General features: G+C 37.1%; 1 protein-coding gene across 2 annotated transcripts in view; it reads left to right on the top strand.

Annotated features, from left to right (window-relative positions):
• Window positions 1-21613, top strand: part of ush2a (Usher syndrome 2A (autosomal recessive, mild)) — a 409409-nt gene that overhangs the window by 298116 nt on the left and 89680 nt on the right. For both annotated transcript variants that reach the window (XM_015346259.2, XM_069180084.1), the window contains exons 50-54: window positions 4316-4539; window positions 8586-8796; window positions 9409-9606; window positions 11679-11833; window positions 15123-15321. In XM_015346259.2, the coding sequence (XP_015201745.2) occupies window positions 4316-4539; window positions 8586-8796; window positions 9409-9606; window positions 11679-11833; window positions 15123-15321 (987 nt within the window). The remainder of the gene's footprint in view (window positions 1-4315; window positions 4540-8585; window positions 8797-9408; window positions 9607-11678; window positions 11834-15122; window positions 15322-21613) is intronic.

Below are 21613 nucleotides of genomic sequence, written 5' to 3'. Positions count from 1 at the left end.
AGGAAGAGGACCGGTTCGTTCCTGATGAAGAGCTAGTTCTGAATAGTGATTCAGCTGTCCACAGTTCCGACCTGTTCACGAGGCCTGCTGCTGGTTACTCTCTGGCAACCTCCACTCTAGACTCTTAGAACAAAGGAAAGTTCTGGCACTCGGACACACTGGCTGTTCCGTGGTTGTCCGGGCTGAGTCTCAGGATGGTCAGGAGGCGCGCTGCGAGAATGTCCTGCCCTTGGGAGCCTTCTGCTCCTGGGCCGTCCTGCCCTGGAATTCTCCTTTGAATTCCCTTTAGAACAGTCCACAGAATCCTCTCCAGAATCTTACTGAATCTTGTTGAATCTGAATCTGAATCTCGTTGAATCTCACAGGCTCTCTGTGTTGCCTGTTTTTACCTGGAGGAACTTCAGCTCATTGATTGGCTGAAAGTTCCATGGGCACCAGAGTCCCACGTGGGTTACTCGGCCCTACCAGTCCCTGATTGGTTGATCAAGGTGAGATATGAGTCACTTACTCCTGACACTTAGTAATGCAGTCCAGATGTCCAACTGGCACTCCCTAGACAGATAGGCGCCAATGGATGACCATTGATCATGATAGCCAGGCTTAGCTAAGTGCATCCCCCTTTGGGAGCTGTCCTTATCAGGAACCTTAAATCACCCTGCACTAATGGTCTCTCTGTGGCTGCACCACAGAGATGAACATAAAAATGGGGCCTCATTTGGGAAGCTCAGAAACACTTAATTCTGCCTTATTATTAAGCCTCGCCGCTACAACATAAATACATAGTAGGTTCTTCTAGCTTGCTGTTTTCAAATTTGTATTTGCAAAACTCTTGTCTACATGTATAATATTTTAATGATATTGTTTAAAACATTAGTTAGTTAATTGGTGTTCTTAAGATTTTAAATATGAGTGCATATCTATCTATTACTTTAGAAGTAGTGTACTGTAATTGCAGTCCTCTGAAATGGGATCTGGGGCTGAATTATTTCATTAGAACTGTTCCTGTTTTAGACCACTCTCACAATTGCTATTATGAAGGGCACCATTCAAGACAGCAACTATGAGAATAATTTAAAAATACCCAGTTGTGGAGACCAGCAGTATTATTGTTCCACTTCATTCCAACTGTACCCTTGAAATTTAGGATTCTTTTTTCTCTATGCATATACAGTAGTTTCATATAGTGTCAAAGAATTTCAGGGAAGATGGAAGAGGGAAGATGATTATATGAAAAAAAAACAAAGAAATAAACAAACTACAGTTGGGCTTTGGTATGTGTTAAAATAATTAAGGGTTTACTCCATAAAAATAAAAACTACATACTAAACCATTTATGTTATACAGTATGTAAAAAGTAATTGTTTTCAAAAAGAAGCAATCCTTAGATGAAACGTATTCATAAACAATGACCAAATACCAGTAACACTGAAAGTAACTTTGTGTAGAATTGCTACGGGGATCATGAGTTGTCCATTACAGGAAAATACATGCAAACAGTAGAGAGTGGACTTCCAGGGTCTCAGCAGAAGTGCCCTCTCTGGACAGCAAATTCGCCTAATTGGTAGTCCCCCAAGAAAGCTTAGCTGAAGAAGTGTGAGCTGATTGCCCTTTCACTCTTTTGGCCCAGTGCAGTCTTCTTGAGGTCAGGGTGGAAGCTCATTAGCATAATAGTGGGAATTCATACTTGAAGCTTAAATATGTTCAGCACTGCCTTATGTAATTTACCTGTAAAGAGCTTTACCCAATTTTTAAGTAAATGAGCAATTTTATTGTATAAAGTATCAATACAGCAACAGAGAGCACGTCTTTGCATTTGCTTAATAAAGAAGCAAATAATAGAATTAGTCTTAAAAAAGCACATTAGTGATAAGTTATTTCTGTCAGCACCCTATCAAAGACTGATAGGGTATATGAGGAGATATATATAGATATATCTGTGCTTAACTCTCAATGATGTATAAGGTTTAAAAACAAACAGTATCAAATAATTTGATTTTTAGTAAACCAACTGTAGGCAGAAAATCCTTGCCCACTGCCACCTAATTTTTCAATGTTTGATTGAACTTTTGTTTTATATCATAACTTTCAAATCCAAGAAGCCTGTAGGGTAATTGGCAGAACTTAATGTAATCATTTATTACCAGTTTCACAAATAGACAGTTCTGTATTTAAGTCCATCATTTATGGAATTGAACTAAGCTACTGTAATTGGAAGTGGTGCACAAAGATATTTATGTTTCTTGATTTATCATTGTGAGCACATAAAACAATTTAAAATACAATTAGTCGTATTGTTAGAAAAATATTTTGAAAAAAGTTTTGTTGTTTTTCAAGAACAGAGGTGAAGGACATGCCTGAGTTTAATTTTGAAATGCATCTCTGTAATAATTGTACACAAACTGGTGACATGCTTAAATAACCTGTAAAATGGTTCCTACACCTTTTACATTGTGTATTTTTTTCCTATTGCGTCTAGTTTACCTAAGGGAGCTCCTTAACACACTCATATTGAATTGACTTTCTCATACCAAATCAGATCTAGCTAGTCCCAGTTCAGTTGTCTTTGTCAATATGTATTTTATAAACGCGATGAATTAACAGATGTCATGGAATAAAAACTGCTGGGGCAGCAGTTATATTTCCACATCTCTCCCAGGATTCAAAAGTTGTATTGGAGTAAGCTGGTATTAATTCTGCTCGCCTAGAATGATATGAAAAAGAGAGAAAAAAATACAGTTTCTGCATGTGTTTTTATTTGCTAAAACATCTCCATTTTAATGCACTTTGTATACTTCTAAGGCATGACTTTGAAAATATGTCTTTGTCCAGAATTTGTATTTCATCATATAAATATATTCAGGTATTTAAAAGTATTTAGTTTGATCAAAGTTTCAGTTGTAACCAAAGGCATATTTAATCCATTGCACACACTTTTTATCAGTTATTCATTGCATGATAAATATTTACTTATCATTAACTGAATTAACCTTAATTCACATGCAGCATAAGCACCTTATGTTCATTTTGTTCCCTTGCACTCTAATGAATGTATGCAAATCCATCATAAACCCAAAGATCAGCAAAATAATTTCACAGCATCATGCATGTTAACAGAATACAGCATTGCATTCTTTGCTAAAACTGTTGATTGAATAAATCATTTTAAAGTTTAGTTCTATAGTATATTATTTGCTGAATTGCATATTAATCATAATAATATACATTTTACAACTTAAATTATTTTTTCAACCATCTTGATAGGAAACAACATGATTTTTTTAAACTTTTGACTTGAGGCCACAATGTCAAACTTCAGAAGCCATTATGAGCAAATTTATAGAGCAGCCAGAGTTCAAAGGATGGGTGCTGCTATTATAGAAAATTGTCTATCTGTTTATTTGCAAGTCATTGAAGCTGAAGTGATGCACTATGGGAATTGCCACCAAACTCTGCTCCGCAACATCTGCTCTCCCTAAGTGAGTTAGTGCACGTCAGACATATTTATGTCAGAATATTGCAGTGATGGATGCAGTCTCCAGAAAATGTTGCATAAAAATCTGCTGTGCCTTTCTGGCCGTTAAGTGAAATTACTATTTAAATTAATGGTGCTGTCACAGTTTATCTGTGCAAAGAATGAACGCTGATTAGGGTATTAAGCAATTAGCAATTTATCATACTGGAACAAGGTTGATAGTAATTAAAGTAGTGGTGGTTTACCCAAGGAAATAAAATAGGAGTCACTTCCTGTTAGACAAATTGTAAACCCTATGCAGAAAAATACAATTTCTCCTTGAGGGATGTGGAATCATTCCCTCCTTAAAATACAATGTCCCCCTTTTTTATTCTATGTTGTTTCTAGAACACAACATTAATATTTAAAAAACCCAATTAAAGTATTTAGGCTGGTTAACCTCAGGGTGAAGAATTGTGTCTATGCCATTAGGAACCTGTGCACTGAATGTGTAGATTGGATTGGTTTTCTGGACTTTGGACTTCCCTTTCTGGACTTTGGACTTTTTCCCTGCTCTTCAGTATTTGAGGATTTCAGTATGAGTTTTGCTGAAATACTGGAGTGAGATGCCTCTGTTCCTCTAGACAAGTTTTAAGTATAATGCTAGAAAAAAAAGACCAAAAACGGCGCTTAATCAGAATATACTACTGCTATTGGTGGTCAGTTCCCAGCAACGTTCATGAATGTTTTAGGTCTAATCTTTGTCATGATTGTCATCTTTTTTTTTTGCTTTCAGACAGTAAAGGCAGTACATTTTCTGTGTCATATTTTTTAACAGATATGTTTATTTTTATGTCTTTATAGGCATGTCATGTTGTGGAGAAGAATACATAAACACATCAAATACTATATGCTGCACTGGCCATGGTGGGGTATCCAGACCTCACCCAAAGGGAAATGAAACAGTTTCAGTGAAGTGCTGCGGAACCGAAGTTATAGAATCTGCAGAAGAATGCTGTGGTGGAGTGGGGTATAATCCCTTGAAGTATGTTTGTGCTGACAAGCCTTCACCTGGCATACATTTAAAGGTAAATAATTAATGGATTATGAACTTCAGCTTGTTGATGTTCTGAAGCAGTCAAAAATGGCAAACTAAGTAAAGTAAAGCACTCCCTAGTCTTTAAACCTGATCTTGTTGAATTTCTGAAACAAAGGGTAATTTTGTTCATTAGTTGGATGGGAGATACTGTACGTGAAGGAAATTAGGTTGCTACAATAGTAAAAATGCTACAGGACAAACAAGTGTCTTAAATGTAGTGCATTTTAATAGTTGATGAGTCCCCACCACAACTACTATAACCTATGAACTTCCTTGTTTTAAATTCATTTTCATTAGTCATTTGCCCTTGAGGTCACAGATTGACATGTAGTATATGAGGTTACACAGAAGAGTAGGTTTTTTGTATTTCTAAAAAAAAATCCTTTTAATGTATCAGTGATCTTGTTTGCATGACTTGGAGGCCATTTGCAGACCTCACCTGCCACTATTTTTGCATCTTTGGATGATTTTTTTTTTAATTTTTAATTTTTAAAGAGTCAATATAATTAAAAATAGAAAAGCATCGAGATTAATCACCTTGCACAGTTGAGAGAGAACCAAAACATTGTGCACAGAGTTATATATGTGCAGTACACAAGTAAGGTGGATAAAATACAACACCCATTGATCATTTTGATTTCTGTTTCTTGTTCAACTCTGCAAGGCATCAGGATTTTCAATAAAAAAATGGAACAAGATGATTAATCCTCATTTCAGTCATTATTTCTAAAATGGTAAATAGTGTTCAGTGGCACTGTCACTTAGTCTAAATCTGTTGTAGGGGAATTATAATAAATATGAACTAATATGTTGCTCTACAAACCCAAGATATTACAAAATAAATGTAGAGTCCAAGCTCATACTGTAAATTCATTAACTGAATCTAAATGGCTGGTCCTAGCAATATGTCACTAGGAAGAACCAGTTTTGTTATGCCATTGTAAATGGAAAATGGGTTACAGGTGAATTAAACATTCATATGATGTTCTTTATAGATATGTTTTGAGCCTACATTTAACACATATTCAAGTATTACAGTTTGTGCTCATGAGACTTACAGAATTACAGGGAACATTGATCAAAGTGTGTTTTGTTGTACAGTATTTCCTTTAGTAAGAAATATATTTATAATATGAATGTAACATTCAATAAATTTAAAAAAATGCAAAGCAATAGCTCATTTAAAATATGAGGTTGTTATTTTCTAAAACTATTGAAACAATCAAATAATGTCATAGTCTCCATCACATACTGGCATTGATGAACATGAAATTATTGTAATTGATATCAAAACAATTGGTCTCACATTCATTTATTTTTTACCTCTTTTATTTAGTGCTGTCACTGGTGGAAAAGAACAAGTCATTACATTAACCTGATTCAGCTAAAATAAAATGAACAAATAAATACAGATAAAAATCTATCTTATCTCTTCTTCCTGGATGACATTTTCTTCCATCATTTGACAGTTTTTGGCTGATATATTTAGTTGCTTTTTTAAAATGATAGCTGTTAATGAGTGTGACACCCAAGTCTGTAGTGCATGAGACAGTTGCATACTTCTAATTAGTTTGTGGGTTCACCTGGAACATTTAGCACTCCTGTATGCTATCTGTGTAGCTGGAAAATTGCCTTCACAGAAGTCAGACACATTACAGTGATGAAAGGAAGCAGGGAGGACTATGAGTGAGGCCTGCATTATACTGTACGTGATGATGACTGAAGAGCACACTAGCTCTACTACATTTTTCTTTCACGAAGCCTGTCCTTGTGATGTCTCTTACTAAAAATGTACTTATCATATGATGATGAATTTTAAAATGAATGGCCTTCACAGACAAATTTATTATATTGAGACAATCTGTCTGTCCATCTGTCTGTGTCTTATAAAGAACACTTTGCATCGCAATTATATTTTTTATAAGAGTGTGCAGTCTAGATCAGACAGCTGTTTCAAATGAGCACTTACAAAACATTTGTGATTCTTCCCCTCAACATTGTGAAACTGTAAGTGCTAATTTGTATTCAATTCCTATAAACCACATCAACTGCATTTTTCTAAAAGTACACAATTACTCTAAAAGGTGTTTATTTTAAAATTTGTACACTGTATAAGCATGCAGTCCATTTAGCTGATCAAAGTTTTCAGCATCAACCTGATCAGCTGTAATAAAGTTGAAACAGCTGGTCATGGGTGTTAATTTTGATTTTATTTAAGCAAAGAGAGAAAAAAAGCAGAATAGAAACTAAAGCTCCTGAAATCTCTTTAGACTCTTCCACCTGTCATCATTGCTAATAGGCAAGAGTTACTTAATATTCATTCCCATAATTCACAGCAACTATTTACTTTTTAAAACACAGCATAAGGAGATATAAGAAATAACATGTCTATAATTAGTACCATATCAAGCATTATCCAAGAATACTATAAGACCAATAGTTTCCTCTGCAGCAAGACCTAAGAGCTTGTAGTGTCATCAGTAAAAGCTCCACTTTGATGTCTTAACTCTATTGTTTGTGATGTGTGATTGGATGAAAAGGAGCTCTAAATAGTTCACATTTCGGTAAATACCTGCACAATGCCAATTCTTTTATCACATACCAGAGTGTTTATTTTCTCAGCTGAAAGGTACAGATCTCATAACAGCATAGAGAAAAAAATAGACTGTTCGGAAATGTGAGCAGAGACCATTCACCTCTTTTCACACTATAAGTCAACAGTGTTAACAGTAGCTGAGAAAACCCTGGCCTTCGAACCAAACCAGCCTCAGCTGTTGGTCAACCCTTGCCCCCCCTAGGGATATCCCAGTCAGCTAATGGCACAGTTCAGAAATGATCCAGAGATCTGTGGAATGTAAGGTTCGACCAGCATTTTAGGTCAAGGACTTTGCTGGTTTAGCCAGTGGGATTGTTTTTTAACACAATAATATAGGAAGCATTAGAGGAATATGCTACTGTTACATCTTTGTCTTATTTCATTTCTGTTTTCCATTTTACTATTCTGTTCCTTCTTTTCCCTTAGGGCATAATAGTAATTACCTCAGGGCAGTTGATCTTTCTGCCAAGCTAACTCCCTGGCACTGATTAATTCTACCTCTGTGACTTGAGGTATTAGTAGAGATGCATGATCTATTTATTTTTACTTTGGTTCCGTGTTGGTTTGTTAGTCACGTATTTGTTACCTTAAAGTATGCTTTGTTCTGTTCAGAACATGATACAAGCCTCACTTTATAAAAAAAATGTCCAATTCCTGATGAATTGGCCGTATTAAATGTGAAATTAAAAATCTTTTTGTATGTGACCCTTGATTATGAAGCAATTGATAGTGGCAAATTTGTTTTTACAGATTTGCTCATTTGGTGTCACCATACCTGTAAAAGTAATACACGTAAGCATGTAGGCTCTGGTTCCCTCTGAAATTGTCAGTACTGGCTTAATATAAAGTACGCTTGTAACAACCTACTTTTCAAGAGCAGCTCGTTTGTTGAATCAGAAGAAATGGTTCACACCCATGTAATGAGAAACTTTTATAGTTGTAAAATGTATGGTACATTGCCATTAAAGCACAACAGGCCCGATTGTCTTGAGGAAATAACCTTGAGGAAGCTTTGCTTGAGGAAATAACCTCTGAGGAAGCAATAGGTAATCTATAGAATATTTTCATATACTGTAGATGTGCATGGAACATGTTTTGCACTTTGAGATTAGTGAGTGGGATTTTTTTTTTCCCATCCAGTTACTGGCCGAGCTCATAACTTATTAGCTTCAGTTGGTTGCCAGCTGTGAGTTGCAGGGTGATATACAGTAGCTGCTGGTTGTTTTATGATTTAGTCAGTTCTCACATCTCTTGGTTAGAGTTTTAAAAATATTTTGTGAAAACATTTACTTATTATATAAAGATTGTCCAGCTTTCATGGTAACAGATAAGAAGAATAAACATTGTTTGTACTTTACTTCAAATAATGTGATAACCTGTCATTAGTGACAAACAGATGTGGTTCTTTGCTTGTCACTAAAATTCATTTTTTTCTTCAGCAGCAGGATTGCAGACCAAGTATGGTATGCCCCCTCACCATGGCTTCTGGGGCATTCTGTGGCAAATGTAACTTCAACCCTGCAGTGTCCATCTGCACTTGGGTGACAGGGTTACCCTCAGCCTCCCCTACTGAAAAACTGGTGGGAACACAATGTCCCTCACCAGAGGAGCTGGTCTATACTGGACACCCAAACAGATACATGTACACAGGTAAAATACACTGTTAGTGTTCACACTGCAGAGGGTATAATCGTAGTGCAATTAGTCACTAAAAAAATGCTGCAACTATTGCCTTTGTTTTTTTTTTTGTGAAATTAAAGGGGAAATTTTCACAGCTGGAACCATAAATTGGAATTTGTAGCACAGGTTGTGTAACTAGCAACTTTCAATTAACAATCAGGAAACAAATACAAGTTTTAAATATATATATATATAATTTGTTGTTTGTTTATAATTTGTTTATAATGAATAAAATACTATTATTATTACTATAATTAATCATCAGATAATGATCACTAACAATTTCAAAAATTAATTCAGAGAAATCTGACTGAATTGCCCGTTATTTTTCTAACTGTGTTTATTATTTTGATATAGTGCATAATTTTACCAAATACAAAAATGGTTTAAAAATACATACAGTACAGTATAGTATTGTTCAATAAAATGCAGGAGAGTATAGGAAATTGTGTCATTATAAAATAAATACACTTTATTTATCACATTACTTTATCACATCACTCCTGCAAAATTAATAACAAAGGGAGATACACCCCTTTCAAAATGCTAATTCAACCCATGTCTTTGTTTTGTGATTTATAGACACTGACTTGGAGCCTTACACCACATATGAGTACAGAGTGGCTGCTTGGAACAGTTTCGGCTGGGGATTCAGTCATTTCAGCAACGCAACTACTGAACAAGATGTGCCTCAGGGAGTGAGTCCACCTAAATGGAGCAAAGTGGATGATCGTGAAGACATCATACGTCTGGACTGGGAGCCTCCTGCACATCCACACGGTAGCTTAGTGGAAATTTCATAACTTCTGTTTGAGTGCTGTCTTGTAATTCTGGAGAGGAACTCCAAGCTGTACGTCTTTATAGAAATGTATAAAAGATATAAAATTTGACTTGAAATTGAATTACATTGCTGTTAGTTCCTAATGTGCCATACTTGGCATTCCAGTGCCATTCATTATAGTGCCTCATTATCTACTCATGCTCTTAGGAGTCATCCCCAGGATTGACATGGGTACAAGGTCAGGCTGAAGCACTTTTCATTACTTAGTTGGCCTAATAAAGACCCTTTTATCCATTAAGTCATCTCATTGACCAGCTTGAGCCATACTTTAGATTGATCCATTTTAACAATTTTCCCACATTTTCTTGTAGACTATTATTTCAGTACCGTGAAAACCACCACTATCAAATTAGAGAACAACTGGTTGTTTCTCTTCCCCAGATACAGTACATTTATTAAAGTACTTGTGGAAAGACTAACAGGATCATTTAGACATGAATGTTTGCTAATGGTTATCTGTGTTGGCCATGACTATTACATTTCGTATAATTCACCATTAGAAATAATGATGGTATGTATTGCTGTAGAAAGCATCAAAATGTTGATTGAAATGTAATTCAAAAGCCTAGGCTATTGAGGTTTTTTTCTATTTTTTCTTGTGTGTTAATACTCACTTTGTGCAGTAGTCCCTGACTTAAAACTAAGATTAATAAAGACAGAAATAAGATGTGAGAATAACTGAATAAAGGAAAGTTTAATTCTAAGTATAATTATTATCAAAATCAGGTCTTGAAACTGTCTTGCTAAGCAAAACAATTTATAAAAAAATAATTACAGTATACACCTGTATAAAAGTATAAAAATGTGGTACTTTTGATGGGAACTTTAACATTTGGATATGCCACTAGCATGCACCAATATAATAGCACTATGGATTATATTATATAAGGATTTTTTCCAATAGTAAACATAACCAACCAAGCAACCAAACCACTGTTTAAAATAAAAGTTACTAGGAAACATCTTTTTCTCATATTAAATTAAATATACTATATGCTGAAACATTTCAAAACACAAACCCATATTCACAATAGTTATTAATTAAGATAAAGTGAATTTTATTCAATTTTTTTACCATAATGTAGGCTAATCATTTGTAGTATTTCTTCTGCAAAGTTCAAAAGTTACATGGATCATGTGGATGTGTTCTTGAGAGGCAGCCCAACATCACTGTACTTGCCATGACATGACAGACATGATGCTGCCAAACCATAGAGAGGTTCTTATTTTCAATCTGTAAAGCTTCCATGAGATCAGTTATTTAACAGTGGTTAACGTTTGCATGTCTTCCTAACTCTAACTCAGTCTGAAGGTGAGTTGAGTTAAGATCATCCAGAACAATCAATGCATGACATTAAATTGACATATTAAATCAGAAGATAAAATAAAATGTATGTTGAATATTATTGTTGCGATAGCTTGAAGAATTATGTTGACATGTGCCTAAAACAGTGGTTAGTACGATGCTGTGTGGTCAACAGCAAAAGTTCTTAATTTGGCACAAACCCCTACTCCATTTGAGTTCCCTTAAAGAGACCTCTGCTTACCTTACACCTGTATGGTCTGACCTTGTCACATAAGACAGAAAACAAGATTTCTTAGGAAAAATCAGCTTTTGTCAAATCTGTCAAGTTTTGTCAAATCAGCTTTTGTCAAAATAGGACCCTCCATATTATCTAAATCCCAATCCTATGATTAATTTTCACAATTAACAATTATATTATAATAGGTTTTTTCATTTGGTGTCTGTCGCCAGGTTTTCACCTTTAGATTTTGACAGTTTCATAAAATTGGGACAATGTGAAACAGACAGCTTTGAGAACCACTGCTTTAACTGTCTACGTCCTTAACAATTTATCTACCATCATCTCCTTCATCAACCTGGCATACAGTAACTTTTTTTTCAAAATAATAATTTTTACATTTATAATAAATAAATGATAAAGAGCAGTGTAAAATATTAGTGATTAGTGCCTTTTTGATTGTTTTTTGGTGTTTGTAATTTAAACAGGTCTTATCAGTCATTATTTCATTCTCCGAGATGGGAATGCGCGATACCGAGGGACAGATCGCACCTTTACTGATGTAAGCGGCATTCGTCCTTATCAGGAGTACGTATATCAGCTTCAGGCTTGCACTGTTAAAGGCTGTACAGACAGCAGGAAGGTATGTTCAGTTTTTGAAAACAATTTTTCATTTAAACAGCAAAAAGTGTTGTAACCTACCTGTATGTACTTTTTGTGAGCAAATATTTATTTTGCCAAATGTAATAAAAGACCGTAAATAAAATATTCAATCCATCTGCGGTCCTCCCTCTCAAGTTCCTAATTGAGGAGACCTAAAATACAATCAAATATTGTAGCTACAATGGGAAATGCCATTGCAACCAGGCTTTGACCTAGCAGTCAAAAAACACAGATAAATAATGTTGTAACAGAAAACAATAAGGTTCTGGATCCCGAGGTGTGTTTTTAAGTTAAACAGATGTGTTTATTGCATGCAAGGAACAATAAAGCCGAAGTCTTGTTTCCAGCAAGAAACAAAAAAAAACAAAGTATTGTTCAAAGTGCTGGTACAAACTTTCAGTTTATATAGGGTTTTCCTGACGCTTCTGATGTCACTCGTTATTATGGTAAAGGGGGGAGGTCATGTGTTTGGCCGGTTTACAGCCTTTTGGCCAAATGGTCAGGGATTAAGTCCCCATGGGGTTTCTTAGCTCACATCTGGGATCCTTATCAGTTAACCCCCATCCTGCCATAAACTCCAGCCTTAGAAGTCTAATCTTCAAGCAGAAAGGACTTAAAATTAACCCCGTCTTCACATCTTGTATCTTACTTCAATCATATCAAGACAGACCTGGATCCAGTGATGCCAAACGAAGGAATACAGTGGCTCCAAGAACAGTGGCAACAGCTTTTAGCTGCAATGAGACAAGTCAGCCAGAATACATTTCTGATTCTGTGAGGCCCACATTAGTCACTGTCCAGCAAGGGTATTACAAATGAACAGGGGATGTCCCTGCTTGTGATTACTGACAAACAGGGAAACTTCCAAAACATGTAAAAAAAGGTGTAGCTGTCCCTGGACTCTGTATTAAAATATCTTTATAAGACCATCTTTGATAGAAACGTACAGAAAATCTACCTGGATCATTTGATTGAGATTTTTGGATACATACAAGGATACATGCATTAGCCCAAATATTGTCCCAAAAATAGTTTCTTGTAGAGTCAATACATAATTTAAATAAGCAATTACTTTTCCACCATTATTATTTTTAAACTGTACATTTATTTTCAGGAAACACTCAGAGGTGAAGCTATATTTGTGTCTCCATTACCATTCTTAATAAAATAAAGGAGCATTTTTGTCTAAAATGATTATCTAAATCCCTTTCAGTTAGCACTTGATTAAGACTTGGAAAACACATCTTATTTAACCTGTCCACTAAATCAGTCGTCTAAGGCTGGAATTATAATAAAAATAATTATTGTATAATTATTAAAATGTGGCACTCCAAGAACAGGGCTGCCTACCCAATTTATTGGCTTTTGATTAACTGATTAAAGAAAATATGGATTGTTTTTTATCCATGATAACTTTCATACTGAATATCATGCTTTAACCCAGTTACTAAGTTGGTGTACATTTCAGTCTGAATCCAAAGTGTAAAGAAAGGTATATCATATAAATTGGTTCTTTTCTTTCAAGGATTTAGTCATGATATATGTTAATTTATTTCCCAAAGTCATCCTTTAAAAAAAAACAAATCTGTATTTGAAAACTGAAAAACACAGTATTGAGAAATAATCTTGAAAGGCCTTTTTTAGGAGAGCAAAACCTCTAGGTTACGTACAGTATACTGTATATACAAGATTAATTTCAATGGAGTCATCTTTTTTACAAATGGAAAAATAGTTTACAAGAAATTAAAGAGAATATATATTTTATACCAAACCTCTATGTAATTAGCACTTTATATCTGCATGTTTGTTTTTAGAATAAAAGAGTATACAAATTTTAGATAATGATCATATTGTTAGTGATAGTAATTGGTGAGATGTTGATTAATTAATCATTCATGACTGACCTTGATTGATACATTCAAGTTACTTTGTTGTATAAGCACTAAATCACCTCATTAGTGAGAAAGCTTATTGGGGGTTTGGTTGGTTTACCCTGTTGAATGTCAAGCATAGAAAAAAACAGGAAAGAAAACATAGTAAGGAACATGTATGCTCTACTCATCACAAGAAAAATGTCATTTTGCTAACAAAATATTGGCGCAACACGATTCAACAACAATGGAGTCAAGTCCTCTTTATTCAATTATGATAAAGGTTTTGTGTGGACAACCTTGATGGATGTCAGTGAGTGTGATGCAAATGAGAAAGATGTTTAACTAGTTGAGTGCTTTGCACTACAGAAAAATCAATGGGGAGACCCCATTGTGATGATATGAACAGGAGTGTCAAGTCTCTACCTAAATTCACTTGTAAGGACTGAACGGTGCTACATTGATCATACTACAGTATACATTAAAACCTGGGACTTCCCTTGCTCCCTTTCCTGCAGGCTAGACAACATTGCAGCAATACAAAACACATTCACATTAATTCACATAACATGCCAGTTATCCTATAAATGTTCTGTTCACCAGATTTGAGCCCCATTGAAATTACTGAGATGTGGTAGGATGATATTTAGCATCTAGGCTCAGACTCCAGTAATCAGACATGTGCTTGTTCGGACTGTACAAAAGGACTGGGGTGGAATACCACAAGACAGCAATCTCAGCATGGAGCATAGTACGTGTCATAGATACTGTATATAGCCTGTAATACTTCCAACTTTGACCATGCATATCTAGGCTGTAATTTTCACAGTAGAAGTCCTATAGATCATTGATCAACAAATGTTAATCAGCATAATGAGTTTACCTACGCTATGCCCTGTCTGTTCAATACAGTGTCAGTGCACCTGCTACAACAATATTTTTTAGATAAAAACTTTGCAGCTATAAGTGATACAATTCCTTTGTTGAACAGCATACAGTATTTTCCGTTGCAGTACCCTTTGATAGATCGATAGATACTTCACTATATTTTTTTTCTTAGTTTTAGTACTTTTGTCTGGTAGCCCACCACTTTTAAAGAAATGATATTACGCTATAACCCGCTGCCTCCTCCCCTGACAGAAAGGGCTGATTTAATGTCAACAGACATGCAGCAAGAGCACAGACAAGATCAGCAGGAGAGATGGTAGCCCCAGGCTCCAGTAAGGTATCTGAGGTTCGCTGCCATCTAAGCAAAACCTTTGCTGGGTCCTTGCAGCCCTTTCTTAATAGTCTGCCACTCCTGAAGACAACAGTTTAAACCACTAGTGACATTCTATTAGAGCAGGATATCTAAGCCTCTATTACAGCAAATTGCCCTGTAATTCTTTTTGTCTTTAGGTAGTTGCCGTGACTGTCCAGGGAGTTCCAGAGAATGTCCATCCGCCGACAGTCACAGCCCTTGGCCCCCGGGCTCTGCAGCTGAGCTGGAGTGTGCCTGCAAAACCAAACGGCATCATCAGAGAGTACCACATCAATCAGACTGGCAGGGGGCTTATCTACACAGATAGCGCTGGTAACATGCGTCACATTGTAACAGGTATATTGCACAGCAACAAACATTTTTTTTCTCTTTCCATTTGAGGATTTTTCTGTGGTTGTTTTTTTCTTTCTTCCACTTTTCCAAGCTTTGTGTTCAAAGAAATCAAAAGATTTAACACAGATCACATTTCTACACTTTTTTTTATACAAATATGAGATTAACCAAGGAAGAAGTTAAATTATCAAATAGTTTTAATGACATTTTCTGAATTAAATATAGAATACCAAGGACAGTCATTTCTGCTTTATTTTCCTTCTATTTTGAAAATGAACACACTGACTTTATTCTACAGTATATCATGTAATGCATTACATTTTTATTATTCTTAGTTTTGTACTATATAATTGCTTTGCAGATATGTGAGCTTTGAATACATTGAACAGAGCAGTCATATCATTAACTCTACATTGCCCTGAATAAAGATGTCAGCAAATTGTGCATACATTTTTAATATATTGGATTGTGTAAGTGTGGACACAATTGTCATAATTGATATAGCAAAAAATAGAAGTGAACTACTTGTCTTAAATGACAACAATATTCACTTGCATATGGCATTAGCAATAAAATGAAGAATTACCATTTCTAATTGCAAAAAACTATAATTGATAACTTTGCAATATGTTAAAACAGTAGTGTTTTAATATAACACACTAAATATAGCTTCATACTGTATCTCCTCATGAGTTGAAAGAAAAAAGCTATGCTATTACCGTTTATGTTTGATGTTTCAGTTTGATACTGTACTTTTACTGGACACCTTTTGAGTGCCATATATATTTTTCACTACTGTTTACTTTCTGCACTACATGTAATGCAACAGAGCCATGCTTATTGTAATATAGTTTAATAATTTACAAACTTTAGAACATGAAAATATAAGAAATGTTTTTAGCTTGGGGAAGCAATTAAAATGACAAACAAAGTACTAGGATATACATTTAAAAGCTTAGACTTTTAATAAAATGATTTCACATAAAATCATATAGCACACCTATCAGTATATTGAGTACATCAAACTTATACAAAACATTGGTGCTCTCGAAATAGTCCAGAGAAAAGCAATCAAATACATTCCAGTGCATAAGGGAATGCCCTGACAGGCTGAAAGCACCGAACATTTTTAGTCTTGAAAAAATCCCCATGATTCTGGGGATTAAATATCTAATTCATGTCTTCATATAATTTCTCTGTTCCATGCCAGAAAACATGGATCTTGTTCACCTGTGTGCTTTACATCTAAAAAAGCATTTTATTGTTAAAAATTCTACAGTAAGAAGTGCACACAAATATGATTTTGCTTCTGAGCACTCTTTTAGTAGGACTTTGTAGGGCAGTTTAATTTTAATAACCATACCTTATAAAATTATGCCTTTGTGATAGCAATATTTCTATACACAAGCATTCACAGTTCTGCAGTTGATATACGTAATAAATAAAATTTGATTTTATTTGTCAGTATGACAGCTAGACAATTGTCTTCCTGGTGAGTAATCAATTCATAGAAGGAAGTTAGGAATACTGTGTAAAACTAGGAAGAATACCCCAAAATAAACTTTAGAGAGCTCTTTGGAATCATAAAAAACGTGTGAAACAATTAATTTGCTAAGATGAATACAAAAACACAAAAACTGTTAAAACTATTTTAAGAATTTTTTAAGTTTTATAATATAAATAATAATTACTCAATTTTTTACAAATGTGACTTAGACTTATGGAGCAGGACATGTGTATTTTGTTTCTCTCATATTAACACCCTTTTTAGATTCTGTAACTTAAACCATTATTGTCACGGATGTTGGAAAGGCATGCCCTGGAATGGCCAGGAGAGCAATAATGACCCTATGCGTAGCAGCAAAAAGGGCAACATGGAGGTTAGCCTGGTTTAGAGGTTCAGACAATGTCAGGTAGTAACCTGTACCCTCAGGCTGGGGAGGAGACGACCTGGTGCTAGGCGGGTCCCAAGACCTGGAAATATTTAGCCCCACACAAAGACAAACTGGAAAGACAAGAAAAGCACAAGAAAACTAGGAACAGGACAGAGTAGGAGTGCCCTCTAGATGTAGAGGGTGTGACAATTATACACTGTACAGTAACATTGGGCTAACTGTGCAAGATGGGGCATGCTTTTCTATGGAAATTAAGCGTATTATTTTTTAACAGGAGAATTGCCATCTGGCTTCTGCCAGAAAGTACTTGTCACATCATTTAAGACACTAACGAGGGTAAGGTTATAAAAAGAACAGAATTGTTCAATGTGGTCTTGGAGGAATGTAACAAAGTATTTTTAAGATGACCCTCAACACTTCTCATCTGTTAGAGTACCTTCCACTAGCTTGTTTCGTTATTTGCAGTCAGTTGTTCCACTAGAGCTGTAGACAGCTAATTTACTGTAGTTCTACTTGCCAGCTATCTCCTATGAATCTATCCCGAGCATCAAAAGAAACTTCTCAATTATAGCAGCAATAAATTCAGATAGTCAGAAAGAAAGCAGACGATGTGGGAAAATGTGCTCACTCCCATGTTGTGGGAGTTATGTGCTGGAAAAAAATTGGCTGTGGAGAGGGAAGTCATCACAGTCTGTTGGACCATAAGGCCTGAGCATGCCGGAGTCAATGCTGTGGAAGGGCTTGCCATGCAGCCTGATAAGAAACACAGAGTAGCATAAAACCACCTCAGGGTCACTCTCTGAAGCTAGAAGAATGGGGCATTGTGTTGGCCAGTACCACCAACTACTGTGGTCTGCCCGTCAGGTAGTCAGTGATCCACGAGGTCATGGAGGCATCGACTTGCATCTCCTCCAGCTTCCTCCTTAGAAGTAAGGGCTGGATGGTATTGAAGGCACTGGAGAAGTCGAAAAACATGATCCTTACAGTTTTGCCAGCCCTGTCCAGGTGTGAGTAGGCCCTTTGCAGCATGTAGATGATCGCATCCTCCACACCAACACTGGGCTGGTAGGCAAACTGTAGGGTGTCCAGTGATGAGCTGACCAGGGGTCTCAGGTGGGATAAGACCAGCCTCTCCAGTGTCTTCATGATGTGAGAAGTCAGTGCAACTGGTCTATAGTCGTTGAGGACAGAGGGGCGCCCTTTCTTTGGTACCGGGACCAGGCATGATGTCTTCCAGAGCACCGGGACTCTCTCCAAGCGCAGGCTCAGGTTGAACAGTCGCTGGAGCACTCCGCTCAGCTGATCAGCACAGGCCCTCAGAACTCTGGGACAGATGTTATCTGGTCCTGTGGCCTTACCCCCGTGCAGCCTCTTCAGCTCCTTCTTCACCTGGTCAGCTGTGATGGTCAGCCTGGCCCGGGGGATGATGCTCATAGTGCTTTCAGTGCCAGAGGTGTCAAGAGGACATACGTTCAGTATATCATTCATTTAGAACGTTTCGTAAATGAACTTTGTTATAACTTCTACATTAGATACTCAAACAAGTACATAACTCTTAGGAATTAAATTGATATCAACTGGTTGGGATAACAATTGAATTCTCGAGTTGTAATGCATTGAAGTTGAATACTCATCCAATCTCTGGGGATTCAGATCTCCTGCGGGCACAAAGAAACAGTTGCAGGCTGTTGCTGTCCATTCCGTGGTTGTCCGGGCTGAGTGTCAGGATGGTCAGGAGGCGCGCTGCGAGAATGTCCTGCCCTTCTGTCTTCTGCTCCTGGGCCGTCCTGCCCTGGAATTCTCCTTTGAATTCCCTTTAGAACAGTCCACAGAATCCTCTCCAGAATCTTACTGAATCTTACTGAATCTCACAGGCTCTCTGTGTTGCCTGTTTTTACCTGGAGGAACTTCAGCTCATTGATTGGTTGAAAGTTCCATGGGCATCAGAGTCCCACGTGGGTTACTCGGCCCTACCAGTCCCTGATTGGTTGATCAAGGTGAGATATGAGTCACTTACTCCTGACACTTAGGAATGCAGTCCAGATGTCCAACTGGCACTCCCTAGACAGATAGGCACCAATGGATGACCATTGATCATGATAGCCAGGCTTAGCTAAGTGCATCCCCCTTTGGGAGCTGTCCTTATCAAAAGAAAACATCTTAAATCAGCCTGCATGAATAGTTTCTCTGTGGCTGCACCACAGAGATGAACAGAGAGATGAGGCCTAATTTGGGAAAGCTCAGAAACACTTAATTCTTTCTTATTAATAAGCCTCGCCGCTACATATCCCCCCTTTTTGAAGGTCACGAGTTCCTGAGGCATTGTTGCCTTCAAAACAAAACAGAGTTAAGTGATGTCCCTTGCCATTAGAACATTAATCTTAAATGTCTACATTACTCCTCGAGAATTCATACCGGAACCAGCATTGGATACAAACAGGATGAATAACATCTGGAGTATGTATAAACACGGTAGGAGACATTATCTAAGTCTAGGAATTACACATCAGGAAGCTCACTGTCAATATCTGATAGCTCTGTAGTAGATATTTGGGGAGAAGTCACTTCCTTTCTTTTGACATGCTACCTTTGACTCATTCGTGCTACCCGGAGTACATCTTGATGTGAGAGTACAGCATTCAGAGTACACTGTCAGTCATGATCCAGCTACCAGGCAGCAGTTTTACAATAACAACAGTTCCTGTTCCCAGCCCCCCTGATGAACCACAACACCTGTGTTGGGTATCTGCTAGGGTGGTTTGGAGGTTTGTTCCATTAAAGCAAATTAACTACCTGTACCTCTTCAGGGCTTACTGTTTCTTGGATTTCTATCCAATTCAATAGTGTGGCACCTGAAGGCATCCACGACCTCAAGTTTGGTCTTATGTTGTCTGGTTCTAGACGTACAGTATTAAGTCACCAAGCTGTACTATGGCCTCCTCGGGAACTTACAGGAAAACTATTGGTTAGGTAGCTGCATTGTGGTAGCTATATCATGCCTGTCACAAGTCATAGTGTCAGTTAAATGTGGTGTGCTGACCAGCCATTTACATCCCACCTGCTCTTCATGGGGTTCATTAACCTCCCTCTGCTCGTTAGTAGCTTTACACCCTTCATTGGTGAATCGTTTAGACACAGCCAATGGATAGCTTTGGTAGCCATACCCATCTCAAGATTTGGAACCGAATTCAATCTTGGATTGCCTTCTGGGTGAGCTATGAGCGATGGGGTTAATGTCACATACTCCTCTACTGAGAAGAGTGGAATCAAGTGGGTTGGGAATTGTGCCATGGCTAGACTGGCTACAGTGGCACTAAACTCCCTTAACAGGTCTTGTGTCAACATTATCCCCTTACCCCCGTGCAGCCTCTTCAGCTCCTTCTTCACCTGGTCAGCTGTGATAGTCAGCCTGGCCCGGGGGATGATGCTCATAGTGCTTTCAGTGCCAGAGGTGTCAAGAGGACATACGTTCAGTATATCATTCATTTAGAACGTTTCGTAAATGAACTTTGTTATAACTTCTACATTAGATACTCAAACAAGTACATAACTCTTAGGAATTAAATTGATATCAACTGGTTGGGATAACAATTGAATTCTCGAGTTGTAATGCATTGAAGTTGAATACTCATCCAATCTCTGGGGATTCAGATCTCCTGCGGGCACAAAGAAACAGTTGCAGGCTGTTGCTGTCCATTCCGTGGTTGTCCGGGCTGAGTGTCAGGATGGTCAGGAGGCGCGCTGCGAGAATGTCCTGCCCTTCTGTCTTCTGCTCCTGGGCCGTCCTGCCCTGGAATTCTCCTTTGAATTCCCTTTAGAACAGTCCACAGAATCCTCTCCAGAATCTTACTGAATCTTACTGAATCTCACAGGCTCTCTGTGTTGCCTGTTTTTACCTGGAGGAACTTCAGCTCATTGATTGGTTGAAAGTTCCATGGGCATCAGAGTCCCACGTGGGTTACTCGGCCCTACCAGTCCCTGATTGGTTGATCAAGGTGATATATGAGTCACTTACTCCTGACACTTAGGAATGCAGTCCAGATGTCCAACTGGCACTCCCTAGACAGATAGGCACCAATGGATGACCATTGATCATGATAGCCAGGCTTAGCTTAGTGCATCCCCCTTTGGGAGCTGTCCTTATCAAAAGAAAACATCTTAAATCAGCCTGCATGAATAGTTTCTCTGTGGCTGCACCACAGAGATGAACAGAGAGATGAGGCCTAATTTGGGAAAGCTCAGAAACACTTAATTCTTTCTTATTAATAAGCCTCGCCGCTACAGGTATAAAACCATTATCACAAAGGCATTGGGTACTCTAATTAAACATTTACATCTAAACTGTTTTTCAACATTATAATATGGAAAATATAAATATTGTGAGCAATTTTTAAATTTTC

The sequence above is a fragment of the Lepisosteus oculatus genome, chromosome 2 (assembly GCF_040954835.1).
Source record: "Lepisosteus oculatus isolate fLepOcu1 chromosome 2, fLepOcu1.hap2, whole genome shotgun sequence".
Classification (NCBI taxonomy): domain Eukaryota; kingdom Metazoa; phylum Chordata; class Actinopteri; order Semionotiformes; family Lepisosteidae; genus Lepisosteus; species Lepisosteus oculatus.
The sequence above is the reverse complement of the archived record's forward strand: the minus strand, read 5'-3'. Positions and strand labels throughout refer to the sequence as shown.